The 18669-nt window shown below is 39.7% G+C and overlaps 2 protein-coding genes across 2 annotated transcripts; both read left to right on the plus strand.

Annotated features, from left to right (window-relative positions):
• Nucleotides 1-189: 189 nt before the first annotated feature.
• On the plus strand, nt 190-5282 carry gnb5a (guanine nucleotide binding protein (G protein), beta 5a). The gene is made up of 11 exons (XM_071496509.1): nt 190-517; nt 1035-1171; nt 1320-1361; nt 2574-2650; nt 2745-2877; nt 3241-3384; nt 3485-3576; nt 3895-3943; nt 4376-4472; nt 4631-4797; nt 4898-5282. The coding sequence occupies exons 1-11, from the start codon at nt 382-384 to the stop codon at nt 4907-4909; spliced, it is 1086 nt and encodes a 361-aa protein (XP_071352610.1). The 5' UTR covers nt 190-381; the 3' UTR covers nt 4910-5282.
• Nucleotides 5283-6320: 1038 nt separating this feature from the next.
• On the plus strand, nt 6321-18284 carry ap4e1 (adaptor related protein complex 4 subunit epsilon 1). The gene is made up of 21 exons (XM_071496522.1): nt 6321-6659; nt 7848-7919; nt 8041-8164; nt 8356-8429; nt 8507-8628; nt 8759-8918; nt 9001-9167; nt 9279-9352; nt 9452-9574; nt 9671-9780; nt 9868-10007; nt 10471-10583; nt 10698-10816; nt 11436-11738; nt 12343-12454; nt 12548-12686; nt 12774-13029; nt 14381-14938; nt 15024-15214; nt 15298-15458; nt 16586-18284. The coding sequence occupies exons 1-21, from the start codon at nt 6519-6521 to the stop codon at nt 16744-16746; spliced, it is 3420 nt and encodes a 1139-aa protein (XP_071352623.1). The 5' UTR covers nt 6321-6518; the 3' UTR covers nt 16747-18284.
• The last annotated feature ends 385 nt before the right edge of the window (nt 18285-18669 follow it).

Raw genomic sequence — 18669 nt, forward strand, 5'->3', positions numbered from 1 at the left:
CATTTTATTTACTGTAACAGATACTTAATGTGCAAGCATGTCTCCTTAATCACTGAATCCACAGAAATAAATTGTTTCGTGTGTCAGAATAACCAGCTGTGTCCACCAGCCATAGTTTTACAGTGCAGATGGAGAAACAGCTTTGTGTTTCCATGGATGAAAATGCATTATTTAGCTGCGGAGTAGTGAGGATGCAGCCCGTGTGGAGCGGCAGCATCGCCAGGATACAGGAGCCTCCTCCCTCCTCCTCCTCCCTCCTCCTCCCTCCTCCCTGGAAACTGGAGGAGCATCTTCTCCCTCTGACGTCATGACAGCAGCATCAGCTGTTAGCTCCGCTTTAAGCCCTTTCGCTGCCGACCGCTGCCTGCACAAAGGAAATATATGAGATCCCCTCTAATCCCTGAAATGGCGACACAGGAGGTACAGCTGAATGAGACTCTGGCCCATCTCAAAACGGAATCGGAGACGCTGAAGTCGAAGCTGGAGGAGGAAAGAGCGAAGCTGCACGATGTCGAGCGTGAGTGCTGCTGAAAATGGAGAGGCCTCGATTCACCCCTGCGTTTACACTGTGACGGGACAAATAACATCAAATCTACCAAAAAAAAAAAAAAAAAAAAATAGCCGCCTGTATTTCCGTGAGGGGTCAAATGTCGCCAGTTTCACAGGGATGTGAATTTGTGGAAAGTGATCATTGATCTGAGTGGCCTGACGTTACCTCAGATTTTACAGGATGTTTGTTTGCCTCCCGATTTTACAGTCCAGTGCTTCCATCCGAATCTCCTCTGTGGTGGTGTTGTCCAATTATGTCTCCGAAATATGCAAATAGTGGAGATAATGAATAAAAACGTGGAAAAAAAAAAACGGGATATCTGTAATGCATGTATTTTTGATGACAAGACAGATAAAAATCTCCCTACTATAGCATAGGCCCTCTGTAGTTTAATCCTTATTGCTGCCAACAATATTAGTAGGTGTATATAGTAGATGGTTTAATGCAATGTATATTGTGTGTGTGTGTGTGTGTGTGTGTACAGTACATCAGGTGGCAGAGAAGGTGGAGGGACTGGGTCAGTTTGTCATGAAGACCCGAAGAACTCTGAAGGGACATGGCAACAAAGTTCTGTGTATGGACTGGTGTAAGGACAAGAGGAGGATCGTCAGCTCCTCGCAGGTCAGATAACCGGCTGAGCTTTATGCTTTCAGAGCTGAACCTCTACCTCGCAGCTCTCTGAGGAGACTGTTTATAACAGGATATAATCCACAGTTTATGGTTTGTTTTGGTTTTTTTTAACATTGCACTTGTTCTAACCCCTTTGCAGGATGGAAAAGTGATTGTATGGGATGCTTTCACCACCAACAAGGTAACAGTTGTTTTTTCCAATATGCAGATGTTTTATTGCAAGATTAAAATAATCAGGACCACCTTACCAAAATTCTCCCCCTAGAAGCTTTCTGCAAAGCAGTGTTTCAGCTATTCTCCTTTACACCACACCTGAACATACTGAACTGTAGTGTAATCAGTGGTTCCCTATCTTGTTGGCTTGTGATGCCTCAAAATTAAGTTATCAACAACTAGTATGTCTACCGTGCCTTATAATGTGGACACAAGTAGTGATTTTTCTGTCTCAGATTATGTTTGTAGGATTTTATCTGAAAAGATGATAATTAGTGTCTGGTATTTGGTATTTCCCAAGACAGATGCAAAACCTAGAGCAAAGAAAGAGCACAATAAACAACAAATCAACAATTGGATCATAAATAGATAACTATTTTGTGTAACAGAAATATTTTTTAATACAATAATTTTGTGACCCTTAAGATTTATCTAGGATTTATTCAGGACTCTTCGGTTTGGGAACCACGGGTCTAAATACAAGTCGTCACCTCAACAATTCAAACAAACATGTATTTACTTCAAATGTAATGTTGATGTTGAGTGTTATAACTGATATAACAACTGAAACATTGGAAGAATCAGCATAAATTGAAAGCAAAAATATGTGTAGGCTATGGATTTATAATAGGGCTTATTAATACCATTTGTTCATAAAAACTGGAATCTAGTGTTATTTTTATGTCATTTATACAGGGTTGCAACAACTTCCTCTAAAAAGCTTATAATTGAGAATTTCACTTTCTCCATTATCATGTAGAAAATCTAATGCATGAGCTATCATGGCTAGAAAGAGGAGCCATGATAGCTTATGCATTAGATTTTATCATGGCTAGAAAGAGGAGCCATGATAGCTCTTGACATCACAGGGAATTTTCACATTCCTACTACTGTGCTATAGGGGACACAGAAGCTGTCCAAAAGGTCCCTTTTTATGATTAAGTAGGAGGAGGAGGGGCTAACAAAAAATATAAAGAGCTGAAGATCAGAAGGCCACAAGACTGTGTAGAAATGTCTTTAAAAAGCCCCCCCTTTCATTTTTGAGGTTCGGACAAACTGTGTTGCTCTCTAATGTCCAACGGCCTTAAGCTTGCTGCTCTGCTCTAATTATGCCTGATGAATTTGATTCATCTCCCTGTCCTGGTGCGGCTCATGCAGCTCTGTCTTTTCATGTTAATAGGAGCACGCTGTGACAATGCCTTGCACCTGGGTGATGGCCTGCGCCTACGCCCCCTCTGGGTGTGCTGTGGCCTGTGGGTGAGTGTCTAATTACCAATGACGATCCAGATGCGGTGTATCATCCATTTGGTTGTCTTCTTTTTTGGTGAACTGAAGTTGTTTTCTGTCACAGGGGCCTGGACAATAAATGCTCTGTGTATCCTCTGTCCCTGGACAAGAATGAGAACTTGGCAGCGAAGAAGAAGTCAGTGGCCATGCACACAAACTACCTGTCTGCCTGTAGCTTCACCAACTCTGACATGCAGGTGAGACTTTCCCCAATACGCATTAAATAGATAAATATTTGAAACGAAACACAAAAGCAACACAATGAATTATATATTTAGAAAAGTCATAGTTGCACGTGTAACGTTTCTGTTTTACCCACAATTTCGGCTCCTGCAAACACAGCGGCTTCTTATTAATCAGAAATCACTGCCTTCCATATTTGAGTGAACGCAGCTTCCCAGCTTTGTTAATAATTCACAGCAGCCAGTTGCTCCTGGTTTGATGTCCTGGTCACATGATGTTTCAGACAGTCCATTTATAGCCGCGTGTTTGCCCACACCAACTTTTACTGATTTTAACTTTTACTTTTACTTCCTCCTCATCACCTGCTTGTGTTAAAGATCCTGACGTCCAGTGGGGATGGTACATGTGCATTATGGGATGTTGAGAGTGGGCAGCTGTTGCAGAGTTTCCATGGACACGCAGCTGACGTCCTCTGTCTGGACCTGGCCCCCTCCGAGACCGGAAACACATTTGTTTCAGGGGTGAGAACACTTGTTCCTCAGTCTTCACTATTACATGTCACTTTTTCAACTTAACTGAATCATTTAAAGTCATGTTCTGCATGATTTTATATTATTGCAGGGTTGTGATAAGAAGGCCAATGTGTGGGACATGCGTTCAGGACAGTGTATTCAATCCTTTGAAACTCATGAATCAGACATAAATAGTGTGCGGTAAGTTTTTTTTTTGATTATTTATCAAATTTTAAAGATATATATTTTAAAGCCCTATGTGTAGAATTTGTATCTGATTAAAACATCTTTCGGATTATTCTGATGACCTGTGTTTTTGTAGAAAAATGAGACAATCCTGCTGAAAACTGACTCTGTGCATATTTTTGCTTTTAGCATGTTTGTCCTCAGTCCCAGTGTCTTTTTCATTCTACCACTGGAATTTACTAAAAGTCACATATGCTCATATCCTACATATTTTAAGGGGCTTTAAGAGACCAATTTGTTCCTAACTGTGGCTGTCTGTGTCTTTTTCAATAGATACTATCCCAGTGGAGATGCATTTGCATCTGGCTCAGATGATGCTACAGTAGGTATTCAGATATTATTCAGTGGTTTGATCTTAAAAGAATCATTTGACATTTTGGGAAATATGCTTATTCCTTCTCTTGTGAAGAGTTAGATGGGAAAATCAATGCCATGTCTGTAGGGTAATTATGAAGCTACTGTCAGCAGCCGATTGGCTTAGCTTCGCATGAAGACTGTTAACAGGGGGAAACAGCTAGCCTGGCTCTGTCTGAATGTAACACAATCCACACGTCTAAATATCTCTGATTAGCACATTATAAAAACCGAAGCTTGAAAAGTAAGAAAGAAAGCAGGTAACGAAATTTCCTCAAATGTCAAGCTATTCGTTTAAATTGGCACTGGAGAGACTCCTGTTATTTATTCAACAAAGTGCTTTTGGTAATCTACACATTTAAAACCCTGCTGAAGATTCACACACTGACCTTTGTTACAGTGCCGCCTGTATGACTTAAGGGCAGATAGAGAAGTGGCTATTTACTCCAAAGAGAGCATCATATTTGGGGTCTCCAGTGTTGATTTCTCTCTTAGTGGTAAGATATGAACACATTTTTCACATTTTACACAATTAAATAGAATCAAAGACAAGTTCATAGCAATTCAGTTCCTCGTGATATTAAAGATATTGCTTTTACGTACTGTTAAGTGCATTTGTTGTGTGTGTGTGTGTTTGCGTGTGTGTTATTCGCAGGCCGGCTACTGTTTGGCGGCTACAACGACTACACCATAAACGTTTGGGATGTTCTCAAAGGAACACGGGTGTCTATTCTGTTTGGACATGAGAACCGTGTCAGTACACTGCGAGTCTCCCCAGATGGGACTGCCTTTTGCACAGGTTCCTGGGACCACACTCTTCGGGTATGAGATGTCTTTTATTACTGTCTGGTCTGACAACTTCTCAGTCTGAAATTACCTTTGCTGTGATATCTTTTAACGGCTGCTGTTTCTTTATTTCCAGGTCTGGGCTTAAGGATGAAGACACAGAGGATTCAATGGTAGACAGACCTGCTGAAGACACACCGATGTTTCTGTTTGCTAGAGTACAATCACAGAGATAGAGACTCAGTCTTGGTTGTACATAGAGCATATTAATAGCATTGTATGTACTCCAGTCTCATGGCCAGGGTAGATTTACATATTTCAGACAGTAATTAAACCAAATGGCACGCTTGTATTACAGTATGATTGAAAGAAAATTGCACAGAAGTAATTATGGTTATAACTTAAGATGTAAAATATATATTGCAGTAAATATAATTGGTAGTGACTAGCATCGGTCTAGGATAGGCGTGACACAATAAAGTGATGTATTGTATGTGCCCACATAAAGGACATTACTTGTTTATTATTTTAGTTTTTTTGCACAAAAAATAATGGAGGAATTCAGTCTGCGGACGAAACTGGGATACGTGGAAACAAAATACATCTGCAGGAGAAGCAGTGAGGTTTATATGAACTTCACTCAGTTAGAGAAGAGAGAGGGCAGGATGGGGATACATGGCTTCTCTGTAAATGAGAAATATTGGAAAATTAGGGATAGTAGTGAGGATGATTAAATTGACTTGTAGAAGTGAATGAATATTAGTAAGTCTCCAGCAATTACAAATAATATTACATATGAAGAGCACTGACATAAAATATCATGACCAAAAATACAAATTTGTACTTTATGAAAGATGGAAATAGACAGCAAATTAATACATATTATATTCTATATATTATCCATTCTTGACTGCAACTCACCTGCCAATATTATTCTACTGTACGAAAGCACATTTAAAGATAAACCTACAATATATGATGTTTATTTTCCATCCCTACGATCTTAAAATATGGTTTATCTCTCATCTCTGTTTGTTTCCAGCTGTGGAAACCACTCACTGTTCGATGTATACAGTCAGTAACTGCGGACACCCTGAACCTGTGTTCCCTCACTAGCTATCTAAATACTAATATATATATATATATATATATATATATATATATATATATATATATATATATATATATATATAATTATATTATTATATTATTATATTATTATATTATTATATTATAATGTAGGCTACTCCTTTTATTGCAGTTGTCCAATGGCTGTAATTTCATATTTACTGTAATTATTTTATTGTAGTTTAGTGTACAGTTATACAGGGGACTGTTTATCAAAATATTACAAACATAATAAACTGAGTTTTGAATATCATAACTGTGTGTTTCATATTGTTCTTTGGCTTATCTTATAGTTTATAGTGCAGTCATTTTTCTTGCCAAACTAATATTATTCATATAGTCTATGATATTATTACCATTTAGACCCGGCAACCACTGTTTTTGTTCAAGGTTTCTAATAAAGTTTTCCAAATTCAAGGGGAAGTGACGTCGTCAACGAGCTCATCTGCTGAATCAAAACAATGGCCGACTGGCAGGCTAGCACTTTACCTCTTGTGATCCTTTTAAATGTTTAACAGTCACCGTTCATTGTCCTTGTGTAAGAGAGTCTCACTGGGATGGACAGATGATTTAATAAGCGTGTTTTTGAAGAAAGAAGACGTCTGCCAAACCCGCTTTTCGCTGCCAAAATGAGCGATGTTGTGGAGAAGACCCTGACAGCTCTGCCTAGCCTCCTGTCTTTAGACTCTCAGCCTGGATCTGCAAAACTGTCCTCCACCTCCAAACTAGGAAACCTCATCAGAGGAATCACTGAGCTAAGGTCCAAACATGTGAGTCTGCACTTTAAAACTGGAGCTCAGCTGAAACAACAGGACTCGTAGTTAGTTTTTCATGGTATGCTTTGACGTTAGCTTGCTAAGCTGACTAAGCTAACTCAGAAAGGTGTGTTGGTGTTTTTTAACTAGTTTTTTTTTTTTTTTTTTTTTTACTACATGCTAAGTATCCCCAAATTTCTGTGCCAAGTTTTGGACTGATTTACAGACAGACTCGTTTCTGCTGTGTTATTATCATGTAGTAATCCGGATGAAATAGAGATAGCTTGTCCTTGCTTTTGCGTTTATGTGCATGTGATAAGCTCAGATACTCTAATTGTTCAGAGTCAAGCTGTCAATATGCTTTGTATCAACAAACTGTGATTTAACTGTGTTAAAATGGGAAGGGAAGCATGGAGCGAAAGAAATTCTGCTGCTGTTCATCAGCCAGCTCTCAGTCGGTCCCACAAAAACATGAATGCAGCAATCAGAAATAGTATCAAAGTGCCCCTGTTTACAACTGCAACAATATAAAAACTGTGGCATAAAAATGCAGCTAATGTGCACTGTAATGGACTGAGGCAAGTCTCTACAACTTGATATAAAGACTTGGCATGATATACTTTAAACAATGGTAAGAGATAATGTGCAGTGGTTTGTGGATTTATTGAAAATAAATATAATAATATAATATATTTATAAGAACAACATACCAGAACTCTTCAATGATAGAATGAGATATCCCTGACCTCATTTCCACTGTTGCCTCTGGTATCTTCACAGTTCACTAACCTTTATCGTGTTGCAGACAGACATTAAGTGTTCGTTGTAGAAACTGACTTAAAATATATAAAAACTTTTTTCTTTTTAAAACAATGAATGGTATTAGTATTAGTGTACAGTAAAATATCTTCATTCACTTTAAGAATCTAGATGCAGTGTTTTACCTTTATCAAGAAGGCAGGAAGGTTTGACACTTTAAGTGTCTATTTCTTAACACCAGTATACAGAAAATCATCTTGAACTGTATTAAATAAAAGATATATGGTTTTTTTTTTTTACACGGACTCTTTTAGTTTTACTTTTTTTTTAAATTTTTCCCACCTTTTTGAAACATTTGGAAAAGTAGCTGGCAATCTCAGCAATCAGAGCATTACCTTTGACCTTTGTTCTTATAGTCTTTACATGTGTATTTGTCCTGTTCAGGAAGAAGAGAAACTTATTCAGCGTGAACTGGCATCTATCAAAGAACAGATTTCCTCCCCCAACACCTCCATGGTACAGATCTCCTGATTTCCCATTTTCATTTTGCCCAAGAAACCAGAATATTGAACAAAATCCAGTGATGCCAGAAATTATTGACATGTTTACTTCCTCCTTGTGACATAATCTGATTCAGAGGCAGATGAAGGAGCTAATGGTGAGAGCGATTTACTGTGAAAGCTTGGGTTATGAGGCGTCCTTCAGCTACATTCATGCCATCAAACTGGCTCAGCAAGGCACTGCTCTGGAGAAGAGAGTTGGTAAGTTCTTTTATAGTTAGCTGGAAAGATTAGTCGTTCCTCACAATCCTTACCCACTGGTTCTGCATTACTCACTTAGTTTCACAATCAACACAAGGAGAATAATTTTAAACTTGATCCAACTGTGAACCAACTCCACTTTATCTTCCTACAACACCACAGGCAAAGACAGATTTCTGTTTGATTTGCAGGTTACCTTGCCGTGTCCTTGTTTCTGAATGAAAGTCACGAGCTGCTGCTTCTTCTTGTGAACACTGTATTGAAGGTGAGTGTTAGGTCTCCACAGCATTTGTCTTCTTGAGTTTGAACGAGAATAAGGGTTGATGTGTTTTGTGTTTGCAGGATCTTCAAAGCACAAACCTCATTGAAGTATGCATGGCTCTAACTGTCGTCAGCCAAATGTTCCCCAAAGATATGATACCTGCAATCCTTCCTCTGGTGGAGGAGAAACTTAATCACCCAAAGTAAGAAATGATTGTTGCCTTTCCAGTTCAGTTAGTCACCTCTTTACTGATGTGGTAAAGGAGGGATGAAAAACTGGCTTGATAAATGGTATGATTTATAAGTGTTTCTCCTGACATTTGACATTTGTAGAGAAATCATTCGACGAAAAGCAGTCTTGGCACTGTACAAGTTTTACCTAATAGCACCGAATCAAGTTCAACACATCCACAACAAGTTTCGCAAAGCTCTGTGTGACAAGGATCCTGGTGTGATGACAGCTTCACTACACATCTACTTACAGATGATCCAGGTAAATTTTTCATCGCATTAACTGCTTTTATAGAAAAAAAACCTATAATCTACCCATGTGACACATTTTTGTTTTGTTACAGGAGAATCCAGAAGGTTATAAGGACTTAACAGCAAGTTTCGTCACCATCCTGAAGCAGGTGGTGGGAGGAAAGTTGCCCATGGATTTTAACTATCACAGTGTTCCTGCTCCGTGGCTTCAGCTCCAGCTTCTCAGAATACTGAGCTTGCTTGGAAAAAATGACCAGAGGTAATTATTGCATATTCTGTCTTTGGATGAATTGTGTCTTTATGCTCATGTGTGGTGCTCTGTTAATGAATTTTTACAAATAGATTTTATGAACCTGTTCTGTGCTCACAGTACAAGTGCGATCATGTATGAAGTCCTCGACGAGTCTTTACGAAGAGCAGAGATGAATCATAACATCACCTATGGTATGTCAAATTAAGAGATGTGTTTCCAATAAATGTGGTTGTTTGAAATCATTTAAATTGCCCCATTAGCTACTAACATACATCTATCTTTATTTCCAGCAATATTATATGAGTGTGTAAAATGTATTTACACAATTCATCCCAAATCTGATCTTTTGGAAAAAGCTGCAAAGTGCATTGGCAACTTTGTTCTGTCACCTAAGATAAATCTCAAATATCTAGGTAAGATCCAATGAAAACATGATTTCATATAAGTATTTTTTTCCACTGACAATCAAGATTTCATATGTAAACGCTATATATTTGGTTTTGTTTTAGGCTTAAAAGCCCTCACCTACGTGGTTCAGCAGGATCCTAAGCTGGCCCTGCAACATCAGATGACCATCATCGAGTGTCTCGATCACTCTGACCTCATCATCAAGCGTGAGGTGAGACAGATTCTGGTGTAGTTTAGATTTTGTGGTCATAGACTTTGTAGGTTTACATGATTTGGTACGTTCTCTGTCCTCTTGTAGACACTGGAGTTGCTCTTTCGGATCACCAACGCCCAGAATGTCGTGGTCATTGTGAAGAAGATGCTGGAGTTTCTGCGCATCAGTGTGGACGACTACACTACTATTGACCTGGTGGGGAAGGTGGCAGAACTGGCCGAAAAATATCCTTCAGAGTGTGGCCCAGTGCACCTGGAAAACTAGAAACCCCTTTCAAAAATAAACCACAGTCATAGAATAATGCTGATCTAAATATTGAAATAACAGCCATTCACAAACTGCAGTGGCTACTGGCTTCACTGATCCATGAAACAAATCCTACTTTAAACCCCGTCACACAGATACAGATGAAAAAACAAACAAACAAACAAAACAAAACTGATAGAAAGGTCTTCAACTCGCCTACAGACTTATACTGGTGGTTCAAGGCTTAAATTATAACAGTGTTGGACTGGGTTTAAGACCAGTGAGGCCTTTCTCAATACTAAAGCCACTGGTAAAGTAATAGCATCTGAATTAGTTTCAGAGTAAAAAACAGTAATCCAGTCCTTTAAAAATATGCTCTCGCATTTCTCATACCTTGTTTCTTCCTATTTGTTGTGTTGCTTTTTCCTATAAACATTATACATATGCACCAGACAATGAATGGTTCATTGAGACCATGAACACAGTGTTTTCAGTGGGTGGAGACATGATGCAGCCTGACATCCCAAACAGTTTTCTTAAACTGCTGTCTGAGGGTGAGATAACCACAAATTAGTCTGTGGTGTTTCTGTGTTGTGATATTTCACTTCAGTAATTTGATACTGATGCTTATTAGGTTTACAAGGCTGAACTTCTCTTTAATGGCCCAGGTTTTGACAGTGTGGAGGAGGACAGGAAGTTGAGGCTGTTTGCGGTAGATTCATACATTTCTCTGCTCCAAGAAGAGCCTGGCAAGCTGCCACAGCGCTTCCTCCAAGTCATCAGCTGGGTGAGTGCAGTTTGTATAATGAGCACTGAGAGCAGTTTGTGTGATTCTTGTGTAATAATAATGAGGAGGAGAAGGGGGATTATTTTATACTTTAGAGATCCAAAAGATGAAAGTCATGCTCAGTCAGCTCACAGAGACTGAAGACATCTGCAGTGCAGCTAGATCAGGCTGATTTGTAAACATGACCTGCAAAAACACAAAGGCAGTTTTATATCTGTGTCCTGGCTCTGCAGTGTGAAAAAGCTGGGGATCTTGAGGGTTTGGAAGGACAGGAAAGGAACCACAAAAATACATTTTTGCTACACAAAAATCTGTTTATTTTTCATCAACTTATTCATCATAGTGAAATATTGGCTCATTGACCTCTTTGGGCCTCTAAAGACAGAATGAAGAGAAAAATCATTCTGTGGTTTAACTGGTCACAACCAGTGGAAATATGTAAGTGGTACTGAGGGTTCACAAGCAAAAAAGGTTTGGCACTAGGGCATGTAGAGGATGTTGCAGTACTTGAAGTAAAATGAGATACAGAAAAATAATGAAAAACTCATAAGACACAAGACAGCACTCCTTTCAACCTGTTTAATATACTGAAGCTTTGTCCCTGCTCTGCCACGCTCAGGTGCTCGGTGAATACTCTCATTTGAGGGAGGAAGTTGAACCAACTGTCGTCCTGAGGCTGCTGGCAAAGCTGCTGGACATGAAGCAAACCAGCAGTGAAACCAAGAGCTGGGTCCTCATGGCAATGACCAAGCTCTGTAAGGGTGGGGCAGGTGTTTCTGTTTCTCAGGAGGTTTCTGAAACGTACAGCAGCTCAATGGACACAGTGCTGAGACAGAGGGCTCAGGAGCTGCAGTACCTCAGCCAAGACTCTGAGCTACGAGCCAGGGTGCTGCTTCGAGACGCTGACCTGGAGCCCGTGGAGGTAACATACATAAAGGCTGCAGAATTACAATAATGATGTTTAAGTGTGTGTATGATGTATGATATTGCGACTAATTTTGTTCAATATTGATAGAAATCGGGTATGATGATAACATGAAAACGGTTAATTTGATTTTAAATGTTCACGTGTGTTAAACTTGTTAATTGGTATAAGGTGCCAGAAACTCTGTGAAATGATTTAGCTTTTGGAGATGATGTAATTTTGCGGGTCCCGCTCTCTGATAGTTTTGAAAAAAGCTTGTACACACTTGCCCTATATGACACACAGTCAGTTAGATTAATAGCAGTGATTACTAAAATAACAGAGCTCATCATTTCAGCCGTTATCACTGCAGCTGTTTAAGCATGTCTGGAGTAATCTGAAGGGTGGAGTTTACCGCCAAGTGGAAAACAGTAATTTTCATGTTGCAATTTTATTGTCTTTTGTGACAAAACAAAGTAAAAATGATAAAGACATAGTGTGTTGCAAGCACTACAATTGACATCTTTAATTTGGACATCCTGCAGAACCTTGTCCATTTGCTCTTTTCCTCCTCATTAAAGGAGCAGTTCAAACTTGCAGTTGTTATGATGTTGGTTCCCAGGTGGATTCCTCTCTGTCATTTCTGGATGGATTTGTGTCAGAGGCGTTGGCTGCTGGCGCTGCTCCATACAAGCCTCCCCATCAACGGCAGGAGGAACTAGCTCAGGCGAAAGGTAAAAACAATGTAAAGCTTTCAGACTGTGACACATTTGGCAACATGTGCACTGGCTTGTTCTGAATTGTCCTGACTGTGTTGTTTGCCTCAGCATTGAGCCTGGAGCCATACGGCCTGTCCCTGCCCATCAGCATGTCCTCCTGCAGCATCACAGACAGACAGTCTCCTACACTGTTGTCCATGAGCTCTGGTCTGTCAGGCGACAGCGCAGACCTCTCACACAAAGGAGGGTACGTGGACACAATGTGCATACCTCTGCTGGCACAATGATGTTCTTGTTTTGAACTCACACTGGTGGTTCTCCATTTTTGCCTCAGCTCTACAACTCTGAAGCTGGATGGAGTGAAGAGGGTGTGGGGGAGGGAGGGGTACCTGGTGCAGAGGGAAGCTGTGGAGGAAGCTGCCCAGGTGGAGGTACCTAGTCCCCTCCGGTCACCCAGCCAGCAGGCGGATGCTGACAGCTCACACAGCCAGACTCCAACTCCGACTCCAACCCCTGAGCCTGAGCAAGAAAAGCAGCAGTTGGCTTCTTCTCTGTTTTTTGGCCTCAGCTCCCAAAGCTCTGTGTGTCTGGTGAGCTTTACCTTTATCTGTTTGAGGTGGAGCTGCACAATACGGAGAAAAGATGTTACCTTTGATAGATTTCTTGGACGTTATTAGTTGAAAAGAAAAGCACACTTCCCATCACATTAACACAACATTTCAGTCCTCAGATCTTCATCAGGTAAAATTCATATGAACGAGACTAAGTCAAAACCAAGTATATGGCTGGGCTGTGTTTGCTCAGTGTGCAGAACTGAGGACGATGCTGTTTTGGAAATGCTGTGAACAGCTGACTTCAAAGAGTCATATTAGCATTTTGCCTAGTGTCAGCTGGTTTTAGTTCTGTATCTGTTTGCTTCTCTCCTACTCTCTGTGCTCACATATACAGTATTTCCAACAAAGCTGTTCTCATTTACATGTTATTTTTGTTTCCGATGTCAAACAACAGAACAAGTTTGAAATAGTGACTGAATTACAGCCCATTAAGACCACATGTTAACCAGCAGTCACTTCCAAGCCATTTTCCAGCTGCTTCTCTGCTGCTGCTAAATTCCTGATTTCATAACCATAACATCGTCTGACAAAATCACCAAACACATAAGTTAAAGAGAAAGACTGTGCTGTGATTTCTGTTAGATTTATTTTTAAAATGAAGTTAGAAGCAACAGAATATCTTTCTTATTTAGCGCACAGCCTCCGTCTGAAATCCACAACAGTTTGGACAGTTACCTCAGCAGCAGAATGCAACAGGTCCATATTTGAAGCAGGCTTGTCAAATTCCCTCTGTTTGATATGTATAATTGGTTACACCAGTATTCTAGTATGAAACTTTGTCTTCAGTCGCTCCTGGTTGTTGTGTTAAAGTTATTGCATTGTGCGTTAATACAAACTCAACACCTGTAACAGTTTCCTATCAAAAGCCCTCTAGCGTTTGAGTTGACAGAAACCCTTTACCTCTTAACAGTGTTTTTATTTCTGCGCTGAAGTGCAGTATGTGTATTGTCTTAACTTTAACTTTTCTCATTTAAAACTAAAGCATGACAGAGCCTTTGCAGTTGCAGCCCCATAACTATGGAGCCTTCTGCCACTTTCTATCAGATGTGCTCCTTCCATTTCCATTTTTAAATCTAGGCTAAAGACACATTTCTATTCACTGGCCTTTCCTGCTCACTAATCCATGGTCATGGTCACATTGTATATTTGTTGCTTGTTTTCTTGTCTTTGTCAGTATGTTTTATGTCTCTTATACAGTTAGATTTGTTTTACCTGCTTTTATTTATTTTAATTTTCCTTTGTACGGCACTTTTGTCAGCTCAAGCTGTATTTAAATGTGCTCTAGAAACAAAGTTGTCTTGACTTGACTTTAATTGATTTCTAACAGATGGGAAAATCTGAGCCGACACCCCAGCGATTCAGAAGGAAAGCCAAAGGTCAGAGCTCGTCGGCGGGTGCCACAGAGCAAATATCCAACTCCCTTGTCTCTACTTCCAGCAATGTGGATAACTTGCTGTGTAACAACCTGCTGGACTCCAACATCACCTCAGAACCGGCCGTTTCCTCATCCGAACAGACGTCCGAACTCTCTCACGGCCTCACTGCTGCAAATGGCACCTGTGATATAGAAGCTGAGTTAACTGACAGCGACATAAAGGGAAGTAACCCCTCTGTCACCGGGGATAATGGTTTGGTAGCTGCTGCTGAAGACCCACATGAAGACCCAGACAGAGCTAAAGACTTGTGTCTCATTTCTCATCTGCCTGCAGAGCTCTCTGAACTCTGCCACTCCGAAATCACTTCTCTGTGCACCAACCAAAGCCTGGAGCTCTCAGCCTGTCATGTGCAGAAAGAAGATTCCTTAGTGCTGGTCGTTTTCATTTCCAACTCCTCTGACTCTGCTATTCAACATATTCTACTAGATCTTGACTCAGAACAACTAGAGGTAATGTACAGTGGTGAAAATTACTAATGAAGGCTTAGTGTCCTAATTAGTCTTCCATATTAAAGGACATTATTATTATTCTCAGATATCCTGTGTGTCAGACAGTCCAGTGGAGGATTTGAGAGGCCACGGTGTAGCAGCGTGCCAGTATTCCCTGACTGTGAAGAGGCCTTCAGTTCATGTTGAAGTTGTCGGGACGGTATCTCAACAGTTGCCTGTTGAGACGCTTCAGGCAGTGCAGTTCTCATACAAACTCCCCCTAACCAGCTTCATTAGGTGACGTATGTTTCTGCTTTTATTCAGAGCGTGGCCGTGCAGAGGCCATTAGTTGCTTGCTTTAATTTCACATTTCCCTGCAGGCCCTTGACGGTGTCCACAGAGGAGTACGGGACGATGTGGCTGGCCTTCTCTCATGATACAAAGCAGAACCTGACACTGATAAGTGATGACCAAGAACCTCTCACAGCTACTCTGAATGTACTGAAGCGGAAACTGCAGCTTCATGTTGTGGAAGTCATAGGTGAGAAGACATTCACGTCCTGCTCAGACTCAGTTGATCTCAACCTTGTCAACTGATATGCCAAAGCTGAGCTGTAGGTTTATGTGGGATACGAAGCTTGATGCTTGTCACATGTAATAACCTGCAATGGCATCAACATGTTATGTTTCAGAGTAGTCTGATTTATTCATAACTACAAGTAACTACAGTATTTAGTTGAGGCATTAAGACTGAAAGTTCATTCTTGACCCTTAGTTTTACTGAGTAATCTTAACAAAAGGTCAACTTACTAGCTTTTTCCACAGCTTTCAACCCCATCTCATGGTTTCTTTTTACCATCTGAATACATATTCAGCTGTGATGACAATGAGATGCTGCTGAAAAAGCAAGTGGACCTTATGTAGTTTATTTGTAAGTTTACACATTAGTTATTATTCATTAGTTTTTCACTTATACACTGTTACTAGTAACTGGCACTGAACTTCCTCTTGGCTTTATTAATATTAATAAATCACTTAATCTTGCTTTGTAGACCTGTAATAAGCCATTAAAGCTAAAAAGCCAGTTATGCTGGTGGAGGATAAACACCAGCTGGAGCAATTTTCACCACATGGCAACTCAAAAGGTCAAATCAATTTGATTCAATTCTGTACAACTTTATTTTTCCCTTTTAAGGGCAATTGTATTTAGCAGCCCACCAGCAGGGAGGAAAGAAAATGACTGTTAACAAAACCGAACGCATTCAGGCAGTAAGCTTAAAAGCCTATGAGTGGAATCACTAATGAAGACATTAGTAAGTAATAGACACCTAAACAACAATGTAAACCTATACACATGAGGCTGCACGAAAGCATAAAAACATTAAGATGAACGAAGATGTACTCTTATTAATGGCTTATTGCTTTATTGCTTTATTGTCTACAAGCAATCAATGATTAATAAATGATTTATGAAACACTGATAGAGCTGATGATAGAGTTACTATTTGCAGCTTATAAGTATGAAGTGTGCCTCATTAGAAAGAATGTATTAATTAGTTAATTTAATAGTTATATATATATGTAACTCAAGTTCCACACATCTTAAATGCAACCTTCGCTGATGTACTTCATGCTGTTGGTGTGTAACCTCTATCACTTTCCCCGCAGGGATGGAAGGTATTTTAGCTTGTCAGCTCCTCCAGGATCAGCCGTGTCTGATGCACTGCCGTGTGCATGCAGGCACGCTGGCTGTGTGGCTGCGCTCTCCAGTCCCCGACCTGCCCGACTGCCTGATCTACCACTGTCAGAGAGCTTTACAGGAGCACTGAGCCCCAACTGCAACACCTCCACTGACTCGACTGAACAACCAGACCACCAGACCCTCAACCACTGAAGAGGAAGGTACACAGAGCTGTAGTGCAGAACAAAAGGGAAGACATCTGATGTTGTGCATTCTCATCTTTACATAACAGTGTTTACTATTTGGTTATCCCTTCCATTATAAGTTAGGATCTGGTTTTAATGTCCACGGATCATTGATTTTAGGCAGTTACGTTAGTAGAATATCTCACAGGGTCACAACTGTTTGAAAGTCATGGCTGGTAATAACCTCAGGGTTTGTCTAACCCTGTGCGGGTGTTTGGAGTTTCAGAATAACACTAATGTCTTAAAATGATAAAAGGGTTACAAAATGAGTTGAAAATTTAAATGCTTCAAACATTGTGAGTGAAATGAATACTGAGGATGACATTTTCAGTATGACGGAACATTATTTATTTCTGTACCTCGGGTCATACATACGTACATAGACTAACAAAGTAAGATGACAGTGAAGCCCATTTGGATTCAAATAAGATAAAGACATAAACACTGAGCTGAATTTTCCATTGAGAATCTTAAAGCATTTCACTGCTGTTATTAACTAAGCTTCTTTTCATGTTCATTGATACTGATTGAAGTAATACTGATTAGAATGGAAAGAATAACACCAGTTCTTAAATTGGATTGACTGATGTTATTTATTAGGTGTTTGGGGATATGTTTTAGGAGCACCAAATCCTTGTTCAAATGTCTGGTTTGGACTTGGACAAACTATTGTGGGACAATTTAAAATAATCTACCTGGCAGTGAAGCAAACTATAATTACAAAGAAAACCTGTTTGTATGCTGAAGCGTCCACGCAGTTACACCTTGTTTGTCTAAAAGGTGACATTATGCTGACATTAACCTCCAACTGCAGCAGTTACACTTAATTCTTACATCCGTGATGCATATTTTGTCTTAAATGTAGCAGCGAGGATCTCACTCTGCAATGTCCATATTGACCATTATCATCATGGTGATGTTTTGCAGATGCTGCCTTCTGTGTGACATGATTGTCTGTACACTCATGCTTCTGGTTTGTCCATTTCGGTGAGAGGTGGATTTTAGTGGTTTTTGATTATTATATTTTTCTATCAATGCAGTATTGAAAACATATTTATTGGATTTATATTCTTACAGAAAATATTTTATATTAATTTCACTCAAAGAAAAAAAAATGTTCATGCTTCATGTACTGTTTTGATTGCACTGCACCAGAATTGGTTTTCAGTTTGTGTGACATGTCTCAACCTGTTTAATTTAATTCAACCTGAAGGGAAAGTTTACGTTTACCAATTTTTCCTTTTTGCTTGTGTCATGATCTGAAACGCAACGCACCACTAACAAAGCGTCTGAAACTCAACTTTAACCCAACGCCTTATGTTCTAATGCCAAACAGGCGTGTTTGATTTGTGCCTGTGGTACAGAGGAAAATTATTGTTTCTTAGAGTGCCTGTCACTACACTCTGCTAACTTCTGAATAAATCCCACACATGTAAATTAACTTCACTTTGACTCCATGATTGTTTATTCAATACAGGCTATACGTGCTGCACTTGAGGCAAAGAGGAATTAAAGGTTTTCTGATGTTCTTTCCACTCAAACTGGTTAATTCATATTTGCTACATGGGAACAAATATTTCAGTATTTATTGAATGAGACATAAAAAGGAAATTTTCAAATGTAAAAAGGATTAGTAACATTGTACCTCTGTCGGTGTCACAATCCACTTTTCCATATGCATTACTCAGTCTTTAAGAAGAAAAAAATCTGTATCTTCAATACATCTACATCCAATACTACTACAGATCTGACATTAGAAATAAAGTAAATAAGTAAATAAAGCCTGGACTCACCTCATCAGTATACATCTTATTAATGTACGTGTT

Source organism: Trachinotus anak, unplaced genomic scaffold (assembly GCF_046630095.1).
Source record: "Trachinotus anak isolate AG129_WGS33_773 ecotype Australia unplaced genomic scaffold, CSIRO_AGI_Tana_v1 ptg000002l, whole genome shotgun sequence".
In the NCBI taxonomy this organism is placed as follows: Eukaryota; Metazoa; Chordata; class Actinopteri; order Carangiformes; family Carangidae; genus Trachinotus; species Trachinotus anak.

What these genes read in the sequence shown, in the direction of transcription:
- ap4e1 (XM_071496522.1), top strand. Translation starts at nt 6,519, where the DNA reads ATGAGCGATGTTGTGGAGAAGACCCTGACAGCTCTGCCTAGCCTCCTG. An exon ending in CTTGGAAAAAATGACCAGAG is followed by an intron (nt 9,168 to 9,278) that starts GTAATTATTGCA and finishes CTGTGCTCACAG; the next exon opens with TACAAGTGCGATCATGTATG. An exon ending in CCCAAAGCTCTGTGTGTCTG is followed by an intron (nt 13,030 to 14,380) that starts GTGAGCTTTACC and finishes GATTTCTAACAG; the next exon opens with ATGGGAAAATCTGAGCCGAC.
- gnb5a (XM_071496509.1), top strand. Translation starts at nt 382, where the DNA reads ATGAGATCCCCTCTAATCCCTGAAATGGCGACACAGGAGGTACAGCTG. An exon ending in TCACCAACTCTGACATGCAG is followed by an intron (nt 2,878 to 3,240) that starts GTGAGACTTTCC and finishes CTTGTGTTAAAG; the next exon opens with ATCCTGACGTCCAGTGGGGA. An exon ending in TCAGACATAAATAGTGTGCG is followed by an intron (nt 3,577 to 3,894) that starts GTAAGTTTTTTT and finishes CTTTTTCAATAG; the next exon opens with ATACTATCCCAGTGGAGATG.